Below are 11,112 nucleotides of genomic sequence, written 5' to 3' on the forward strand. Positions count from 1 at the left end.
CGTGTCTGGGAGGTAATGAAGCAGTCGAGCTAACTATGCTAACTAGCTAACTCACCCTAATGACTGTCAGTTAGAGTTGATTAGCTCGTTCCATATTTAACCCTTTTATGCACAGTGGTCACTCCAGTGGACAGTTCTTCTCCAGCTGTTCTCTTGTATATTCATGGGTTTTGTTGTTTTAGTTCCATATCAGCCAACACAGTGGACGCTTATGCACCACCCCATACACTGACATTCAGACCATTACTGTAACTGATGTAACTGGTGCTGTAACTACATAAACCTGATATGCACTAACATGTTTGAGTGTAAACCAATTGTTATTTGTTAGACAATTTTTTTTTTTTTTTTTTTTTTTTTGCATCTTATCTTCATGAAGTGAGTAATAACTAGCATTAGAATATGTTAAACTGTGAGAAAGCATCAGATTTGCAGCATTAAAAATCTTTTTATTTCATTGTTCTCATATCACTTTATTCCAAAAGAGAATTAGGGCCACTAGAAAAAAAAAAGGTCCAATATATATTTTTTTTATTGTTATTCTGAGAAAAAAGTCAGAATTCTGACTTTAAACTCAGAATTCTGTCTTTTTTTCCTCAGAATTCTGACTTTAATTTCAGAATTCTGACTTTAATCTCAGAATTCTGATTTTTTTTCTCTTAGTAGTAATAATAATAATAATGATAATAATAATAATAATAATAATAATAATAATAATAATAATAATAATAATGAATATATATATTGGACCTTATTTTATTTTTATTTTTTTTCCAGTGGCCCTAATCCTCTTCTGTACTTTCAGATATTGAGTTTTAAACACGTTTCTTTACTTCAAAAATTAAATGCATGGACATTTTTGTAACTCCATGAAAAAAAAAGAAAAAAGATCACATTGTTTTTTTTTTTTTTTTCATGTGTAAGGAGGAATAAAAACACTCAAGAAAAAAAAATATTTACTAAGGTTCTCATAATTCATGCATGAAAGGGTTAATTTGCATGTTTTGGGATTTAACAAGTACACTATGTCAAATTTACTGGTATCCGCTATTTCCTCAAGAAACGCCTGTAAATAGGATTGATTTGGTTAGAGTTCAAACTAGAACCACTATTTGCAATGTTGATAGAAGACTACTGTAGAAACGTACTAATATAAAATGATGTCCCCCGTTTAAGAAGACAAACTGTTCCCTCTGTAGATAATAGAAGGGACTCATTCTGTGGTAAAGAATATGCAATAACTGGTACCTGGTGATTACACACTAATGAAATTATAATAATGAATGTTTAACCCATAAAGACCCAGTACTATTTTTGTGGCAGCTCCCAACAGGTTTTTCCTCTATTTCTAACTTTTCTAAAGGGATTTATCACCATTTATTCTAATATTATGCTCAGTATTTTCAGGTATTTTCCTATGTTTAATGTAGTGATCATGTAGATGTTCATAAAAGCTCAGATTAAAGTTGAGGGTTATATCAAAACAAAGTTAAATGAAGAAAAAGTGTCTTTTTCAGCAAATATATCATTAACTGAGTGTAAAAACAGGTGTCTCCATCCTCTGTCATTGATCAAACTCCATGGGTTTTACTGTTGAATCAATGTTGTAGAACAGGGGTGTCAAACTCATTTTAGTTCAGGGGCCATATTCAGCTAAATTTGATCTGAAGTGGGCTGGACCAGTAAAAATAATAACATAATAACCTATAAATAATGACAACTCCAAATTTTTGTCTTTGTTTTAGTGCAAAAAACCCCATTAAATTATGAAAATACTTACTTTTATAAACTTTCAAAAAAAAAAAAAAAAAAACCCTGAAAAAACTGAAATTTAAATTTAAAAATGTAAGAAAATTTAGTGCAATTTTAACAATATTCTGCCTCATTTTATCATTTCTCCATGTGCATTAAGGATCAGATCTACAAAGACACTAAACACTGAGGAACAGGCAGAAAAATTGCTAAAATTGTGCTTAATTTTCTTTAGACATTTCAGGTTGTTCATATTTGTTCAGGTTACTCACATTTTAGTGTTACAGGATGGTTTGTAAATGTAAATATTTTCATAATTTAATGTTATTTTTTGCACTTAAAAAAAAGGAGGGAAAAAAACTAAGTTGTTCTAGATTTTTTTTGGCTTAATTGAAGATTTTTTTTACTTAATTGAAGATTTTTTTTGGCTTAATTGAAGATTTTTTTACTTAATTGAAGATTTTTTTTGGCTTAATTCAAGATTTTTTTTACGTAATTGAAGACTTTTTTTGGCTTAATTCAAGATTTTTTTTTACGTAATTGAAGACTTTTTTTTGGCTTAATTCAAGATTATTTTTTTTATTTAATTGAAGATTTTTTTTTGGCTTAATTCAAGTTTTTCTTTTGCTAAATTTGAGATTTTTTTTGGCTTAATCGAAGAATTTTTTTTACTTTATTGAAAATTTGTTTTGGCTAAGTTGAAGATTTTTTTTGGCTTAATCGAAGATTTTTTTTTACTTTATTGAAGATTTGTTTTGGCTTAGTTGAAGATTTTTTTTACTTAATTGAAGATTTTTTTTGGGCTTAATTCAAGATTTTTTCCTTAATTCAAGCTAATTTTTTTTGCTTAATTCAATTCAAGACTCTGGAATTTTTGCACTTGGCAAAAACATCCCAGGGGCCGAACTGGACCCTTTGGCCAGCCACATTTGGCCCCCGGGCCGCATGTTTGACACCCCTGTTGTAGAAGATGACGATGTTTCCACGTTCACTACGGAGCTTCTGGACGTCCAAATGCATCATATCTGATGATCATGAAAATGAATGTATTTCACACCAATTATTTACATGTATTGATAGGATTAGTGGATCAACAGGTGTTAAACATTTACATCAGTAGATGCTTTTGGTTGCCGATGGATGTTTGGGTCTTTATGGGTTAAAAAAAATTCTGCACCCCATATCATGTTTTCAATCAGAGTTTACTTTAGCCCTCCAGCGATGATGTAGACAAAATCTTATGTCAAGGTACATGTCATTTTCCACCGCTAGGATTTATGACAGAGTAATCATTTTGTAAATTAAATAAAGAGATGGTGTAGAATGACCATACCATACATGTGTAATTATTTACTAGTTTATTTAGGTCTTAGAAACAAGAAAGAAACAAAACAACACCCTCACAATTTTGTGATAAAAAACACAGAACAAGATATTGCTGTTAATTCCCAAAGACTGGGTCACAACTCACAGGTGCGTCACAGAACATTTTTTTGAAGTTCACTGATAAGTAAAAAATGTTCCGTAATTGCCACCTGAGTACATTAATTTGGTGTAATAATATTTTTCAATAACATGTACATAAAATAAATTCATCAGAAATATCTCCTCAAAATGAAAGATTTAGGCTACCTATTCAGATAACATATGTTTGGAAATGGGCAAATGGTCAGGAGGGTTCATTTATTTGCACATATTGTTTTAGATGAGAACTATTGTGAATTATGCCTCCAAAAGCTTGTCCACAAGACAAAAGTCTGAACACTAATGAATACCACTCAGTGGAAATGATATTGTGTTAAAAACTTTGTTGTATCGCATCAAATTTTCTCTGACCTGCATACATACAGCGTTTAGCAAGGCAGTAAATAAACAACAAACAGGACTGTAAACCACTCAGAATATATTATGAACTGTCATAACTGTATGAAATTATGTTTTTTCATCTCTGTTGTCAAAAGTAGCATTGCTATCTGCGTATTTTTTACTCATAAATGTGTTTTTCCTTTTGTTATTCCATGTAACTTTCTATTTTTGCAGTCAATGTAAAATAAAAATTTCTCCAAATGTAACCAAAATGGCTTAGGCACATCCCTATATGCTTTAAAGTCCAGTTCCTAGAATGTATTCCTACATGTTATTAGTTATCTGTGGTTATTAACCTACAAGAGATCAACCAATAACTGAATGTAGTACTATGAGCTTTTAAAATCATATTTATATTGATGCACATTTACCAATCACATTTTTTTCAGTCCTGTCTCTACGTTTTCTCTTTCGACTCTTAGATGTGAATCTCCTGATGAGGGGTCAGCAACCATTGTGCCACAAGCTCAAGATGAAAACAACACTGGAGAGATCTCAAATAGCTTCCCCAATAGACTTCGATCCAGTTGGCAAACTATTTCGATTGTAATTTTGATAGTGATGTTTGGTGTGATATGCTTCCCCAAAATCCTTATCAACAAAGGAAACTGTTCAATTTATGAAGAAGAGGGCAGACAGCTGAACACGGCGCTGAAACTGTCCATGGGCAAGATCGCACAATTACAAGAGGAGAAGAAACAGTTAAATGCAATTCTTAATTCAACCCTGCAAAACTTCAGAATTGTTGCAGACGAGAACAAACAGCTGAATGCACAACTGACTAAATCCATGCAGCTACAAGAAAGAACTCAACGCCAGCATTCAATCCTGTTCTCAAACAGACTGTCCTTCCTCTGGACACTTTGCGACAATGACACACTTCAGTGTTCGCGCTGCCTGCCTGGCTGGGTAGAGCATGCATCACGCTGCTTTTTCTTGTCCAACAGAACAAAAACCTGGGAAGACGCTCGTGTTGAATGTATTAAAATGGGGGGTGACCTAGCTATCGTCCAGAATACTGAAGACCAGGTATTTTTCACGAGTGTGACTTTTCAGTATGCACAACAACACACAGACTTCCATTCAGCATGGATTGGGTTGCAAGACTTGGTGAAGGAAGGAGTTTATGTTTGGATAAATGGGAACAAACCCCCACAAGATTTGACCTACTGGATGCCTAATGAGCCCAATAATGCTGTGGTCTCCTGGGACACAGAGGGGTCTGGACAGGACTGTGTTGCCATTGTGCCATCTAGCAACCACACAGATGAGAACTGGTTAAACACCTGGGACGACATTGTATGTGTTGGCAACCGGCACTACCTGTGTGAAACTGCAGCTCTCACTTTATTTTGATTGACAGAAATGAGATGTTAACATCTACATTTGGCCCAGGGACATATGATGGACTCTAAAGGACTAGAAAGTGTTACATGTATTATATTAATTGAAATTAAATTGTTGTTGTTCAGGAACCAAAAGTGGTTCTGTGTTAGTTTACTTTCATCAGCTTAGCACATGAGCTATGCACAGAAATCTGCTATTTTCAGAAAATGGTAACTTGAATAAGTCAAATGTAGATAGATGGACAACAGCGAAAGCATCATTTCAATAATTAACTAAGAAATTGTAGCAGGTTTGGGGAAATATATGATTTCCTTGTTATCACTTCTTCTTCAGGGTTCCATTTGTGCTTTACATGTGTCTAAATAGCAAAAGGACAGCACTCCAAAAATAGCAGATTAATTGTATTGAGATGGTTTTCCTTTTGTGCTCCAGGACAGACAGATGGACTGACATGAAGGTCCTTAAAGAGAGGAAGGAAGGATTTGGATTTTTCACCCTCTGTTTGGCGTAGCATAATTAAAAGATTCAAGGAATGTGACTATTTATGTGCAAAAAGGACAAGTCTGAATTTAACATCATGATCTCTGATCCCTCAGAAGGCACTGCATTGACATCTGCTATTCATCACAGGCAGAACCACATGGGCTCAGGACTACTGAAGCAAACCTTTGTCAGAGTTTGTACCACAAATTCCAGGTCAAACTTCACTATCCCAAAAGGAAGTCTCAGCTGTATGTTTAGACCAGTCAGCATTCCTGTTTCTTTTTGCTTTTTTCTTTTTGGAAGAAATGAACGCCGTGTGTTCTGGACTATAGACGATAAGGACCATCCATCCAAACTGCTACTAGCAAGTCTAGAATCCAAGGTGTGTTGTGGTCTAGGATTGTCCCAGCACCTTTTTCTAATTACTGTTTTTAGTTTTCCTTTTAATTTTACATCCTGTCCATAATTTTCTGATTTGATGTTGTAATAAATAATTCTATCCTCACTGTGGTCATCAATCACACTAATGGTGCTTTGAAATGTTTCAAAAATGAATAAGTATATTTAAAGTGAAGCATTAGTATCAGAGCAATAGGATGACATATTAGTGTCACACAGCATTCATTTGGGTCTGAATCAGCTGATATTACTGATGTTCCTGCTGAGACACTTTCCATTTTCTGTTGCTGTTGCTGTTCCACTTCAAGATTGTACCCCATAATCTGAAGCTCTTCCTCTGAATCTGTTAGGGGCCACAATACAGATGCACTCACAGAGGCATTTTTAAGTAAAATTGGAATTTTATTAGCTTTGACTAATTAAAAAAAAACACTTATTTCAGGAGAAGCATGAGCTTAAAAATTCCACATTCAGGTTTAATACTTACAGACCCTACATTTACTCCAAAAATGGTGATATAGTGGGAAAATCTGGAGTTAAAGATTTAACCAAATTGAAACTGTCTGCAGTGTAGATAAAAAAGGAGATGTAAGAGGTGATGCAAAGAATGACAGACAATGAGAAACAAATAACACACAGTACATAATGTATACATCTTGCATACACATTGTAATTCATATAATCTTCATATAACATCTACAACATACATCATAATTAGAGATGATTTGTATTCTCCTTGTTTTGTTGTCCTTCTACCTGCAAATTATATGTATCTGTCCAGTCATATTCATCCAGTATATTCTGTGCTGCCCAGGAATGCCTTTAATGGTAGAAAAAAAACAGTTGCATGACACTTGGGTAGCACATGCTTAGTTTTGTAAATATATCACCCAGCAAATTAACAAAAACTGATACAAATGAGGTCAAAACAGCAGTACTTTAATATACATTGCCAAAATGCTAAATAAATTTAACAACACTTAGACAGGTGCTTAAATAATGCCAGGCACCTAAATACTAATAAAATGGCACACAACTCCATCATATCTCAAAAGTAAAATCCATATCTTGCAAGCTGAATGACAATGATTCCTCTGAAACCATATTCTTCTCTCTGTGTAGTTGAAATTAACTGTACCACTGTGGTTAAATCACAGCTGCATTTCCCAAATCCTGCAGCACACACACGTTCTCCCCGTGATAATTCATTTAACCCCAGTGTCACATCAGCTACATTTTACACACAGTGAATACTGAATGTACCAAAATGCTGAAATTGCTGTTCTGACAACTTGCTGTTTTGTTGGTTGATTGATTACTGACAAGAGTACAATACAGTCTATGGTCTGCATGTTTAAAAACCAAACTAAAACACAATTAAAGATTCATTTGTGTATAAATCTGAATTAAGAAACAACTTCATATTCAACTTACATTGACAATCTTGGTGACAGCAACAGTTGCCAAACCTTTCCTTGCTTAAAGGCATTTTTGATGTTCTGTCCTAAATGTATTATTTAACAAACAAAAAAACAACTATTTTGCAACTAGTTTTTAACTGTCTGACTTAAGACACTGGGAGTTAGGTAGTACAAGATACAGTGCCCAGCCAAAGGAAAAGTGGCACATGCAATATTTCACTGCACCGCCTTTGGGATTAATTACAAGACACATTCACTGTGCATCTTTTTTGCCACATAATGCTTATGTAGTGTCACAATAAGGTTCATAATATTTTTCCAACCATAGTTGCATTAACCCTTTCATGCATGAATTATGAGAACCTTAGTCAATATTTTTTGTTTTTAGTCCTCTTTAGGGATTAAAAAACAATGAAATTGATTTTTTTTTTTTTTTAATGTTTTTTTTTTTTTAATGAACCTATTTTTCGTGGAGTTACAAAAATGCCCACTCAGCTGGGACTCCATGTGTTTAATTTTTGAAGCAAAGAAACGTGTATTTAAAACTCATCATCAGAAAGTGATAAACTGTGTGAAAACTATTAAATTAAAACATTTTTAATGCAGCTAATCTGATGTTTTCTCACATTTTATCATACTCTAATGCTAGTTATTACTCATTTCATGGAGACAATATGCAAAAAAAAAACCTTTTGTTTCAGAAAACTGTTAAATACAGTCTAATAACAATTAGCAAGTGATTTACACTAAAACATGTTACTGCAGATCAGGTTTATCAAGAACAGCAACGTTACAATAATTGTATGAATTGCAGTGTGTGGGATGATGTGTAAGCTCCACTCTGTTGGCTGATATGGAACTAAAACAACAAAACCAATGAATAAACAATAGAAAAGCTATAGAATAACTGTCCACTGGAGTGACCAGTATGCATGAAAGGGTTAAGTTTTGATTATTGATGATGGAGAATTGGACCACTGCATCAAGTCTTCATCATATCTCAAATTAGAGTCTGGACGGTATAGTGGCTAATCCTTGTGTGTAAATGATGTCTCATTCTCCGGGCTTCCCTAATCCGAATGACAAATGGCATGGAATAACAAATGACCACTACAGGGTGTCTCATAAGTCTCCATACATAGGAGACATAATACATTCCATACATATATGGTTCTAACATGTATTTCTTTATATTTCTTCTTTATACAGGGTGGGGAAGCAAAATTTACAATGAACATTTAGTTGTTTTTTCTCAGCAGGCACTACGTCAATTGTTTTGAAACCAAACATATTGATGTCATAATCATACTTAACACTATTATCCATACCTTTTCAGAAACTTTTGCCCATATGAGTAATCAGGAAAGCAAACGTCAAAGAGTGTGTGATTTGCTGAATGCACTCGTCACACCAAAGGAGATTTCAAAAATAGTTGGAGTGTCCATAAAGACTGTTTAGAATGGAAAGAAGAGAATGACTATGAGCAAAACTATTACAAGAAAGTCTGGAAGTGGAGGAAGTAACAAAAAACGTACCAAAGCTTTTATTAAAGCTCTCAAATCCAAAATCCATAAAGGATCCAACCAAATCCATAAGAAAAATGGCAATTGAACTTGAGGTAGACAACAAGACCATTAGAAATGCAGTAAAATATGATTTGAAGATTTAAATTCTCATGACTTTCAATAAACTAACTGGTCATACACTGTCTTTCAATCCCTGCCTCAAAATATTGTAAATTTTGCTTCTCCACCCTGTAGTTCTTCAGCAGACATGCACTGAAATGTGTTCCCGACAAAATGGCAGTCATATAGAGCATATTATATAAATAAAAATGGTTTATGTCAAGAAACGTTTATTTTTCCTATGTATGGAGACTTATGGGACACCCTGTAGAGTTAGGGTTAGGGGTTAGGGTTAGGTCATTCATTATCCCATGCCATTTGTCATTCGGATTAGGGAGGCCCTCATTCTCCCTGAACCATTCTGTCATAAGCCTGATGATCCTGATCAGTCCTGGCATTGTCCAGTCTTTTTAACATTAGAGACATAAGAGGCTACTTACTCCATCAGTTAGGGTTAAATAACTTGATACAGCTGAAACATTTTTAACCAGTAGTACTTACCCTCGGACGGATCTGAACTATTTGCTTAGTTAAAGCCAGTCAGTTATTATTCTTATTTTGGCCAGGCATGTTTATTTATGTTATGTTTATTATATGCCAGGATTGATCAAGGTCATCAGGCTTGTGACAGAATGGTTTGGGGAGAATGAGACATCATTTTCACATATGGATTAACCTCCATAAAGTCCAGATTCTAATTTGGGATGGAAATTTGGGAAGACTTGATGCAGCGGTCTGATTCTCTATCATCAATAATCAAAAAATAATGCAACTATGGATGGAAAAAATATTATGAACCTTATTGTGACACTGTGTAAGCATTATTTAGCAAAAAAAAGATGTCACAGTGAATATCTCCTGTACTCAAAACCAAAGGTGGTGCAGTCAGATAGTGCAGGTGGGGCTTTTTTTTTTTAGCCGGGCAGTGTATTATGCTGTCACAATACACACTTGCCAAATCCAGTAACTCACCTGACCACTAACACCACAGTTTATCCAATGTGCACTTTTGGTCCTTTTTCATAAGTGTTGCTAAAATTCTAAGTGTTCTTCAGGCTGTTGAGGTTGAAGCATCATTGGAGACAATTTTCTGACTTCATGCATTGCTATGGAAATAAAAATGTTGAGGAAATGTGTAACAACAGATGCTTTTCTGGATGGCTGGTATCATGTATGAGAACAAACCAGTAAATGTTGGTTAAAAAACACAAAATACAAGATGTTAATTACAGTGTGGAGCTCCAGCCTGCCTCACACTCTCTGGGACTGGCTGCATTTTTGGTGATAAAAGTCAATGCCCCCGTGATGATGTACCTCAACAGACGAGAAAGAGGTGAAATATATTTGACTTTAGATATTGAAGTTTTATGATGAATTGTTTCAGTATTAAGTAGCTATTGTTTTAACATAGGATTTGTAGGAGCTATTTGTCGGTTTAGTTTTTTGTTTAAAGTTAATTTACCTTTTTTGTTTACTAACTTAATTTTTTTTTTTTTGCTAATTGTTTATTTTTTGTTTGTTTAATATTTAGAATATATTTTTTGATTTTTATGGTTATTGTTTTCATTCTTTGGTATTTAGCACCTTTTTGTTTTGTGCTTTCTTATTGGTTTAGACCAGGGGTGTCAAACTCATTTTAGTTCAGGGGCCACATTCAGCCCAATTTGATCTCCAGTGGGCCGGACCAGTAAAATAATATCAGTGAAAAAAGTAAAATTATATTATGATCAGGTTTACGTCAACAAAGTTTCCTTTAAAATCTGAATAACATGAACATGAACTTGAATTGTCTTAAGAACAACAAGTGCAATTTTAACACTATTCTGCCTCGTTTTATCAGTTTATCATTTACACATGTGCATTACAATTGCACAAAACATTGAGTAACAGGCAGAATATTGGTAAAATTGCATTTACTTTTCTTAAGACATTTCCGTTTGTTCAGATTTGTTCAGATTATTGACATTTTTTGTAAAAGTATAGTTTGATAATATAAACATTTTCATGTAATTTTACTTTTTCACACCAAACAAACGAGAGAATTTGGGGTTGTCGTTATTTATAGGTTATTATGATAATATTTTACTGGTCTGACCCACTTGAAATCTAATTAGACTGTATGTGTCTGTACATGGAACCTGAGTTAAAATGATTTTGATACCTTTGATTGTTAATATCTTCAGTGTAATTTTTGCAGTTTTTCACAAATTCATCCCGTG

The 11,112-nt window shown here is 33.9% G+C and overlaps 1 protein-coding gene across 1 annotated transcript; it reads left to right on the top strand.

The window, feature by feature from the left end:
• The first annotated feature begins 4,004 nt into the window (after window positions 1–4,004).
• Window positions 4,005–5,008, top strand: LOC115416273 (low affinity immunoglobulin epsilon Fc receptor-like). The gene has a single exon (XM_030130021.1). It carries the CDS (start codon window positions 4,180–4,182, stop codon window positions 4,972–4,974), a length of 795 nt encoding a protein of 264 aa, XP_029985881.1. The 5' UTR covers window positions 4,005–4,179; the 3' UTR covers window positions 4,975–5,008.
• The last annotated feature ends 6,104 nt before the right edge of the window (window positions 5,009–11,112 follow it).

Source organism: Sphaeramia orbicularis, chromosome 3, assembly GCF_902148855.1.
Source record: "Sphaeramia orbicularis chromosome 3, fSphaOr1.1, whole genome shotgun sequence".
Lineage (NCBI taxonomy): Eukaryota > Metazoa > Chordata > Actinopteri > Kurtiformes > Apogonidae > Sphaeramia > Sphaeramia orbicularis.

Bases quoted from the DNA above. Each gene is read 5' to 3' on its own strand.
- LOC115416273 (XM_030130021.1), top strand. From the start codon at position 4,180: ATGTTTGGTGTGATATGCTTCCCCAAAATCCTTATCAACAAAGGAAAC.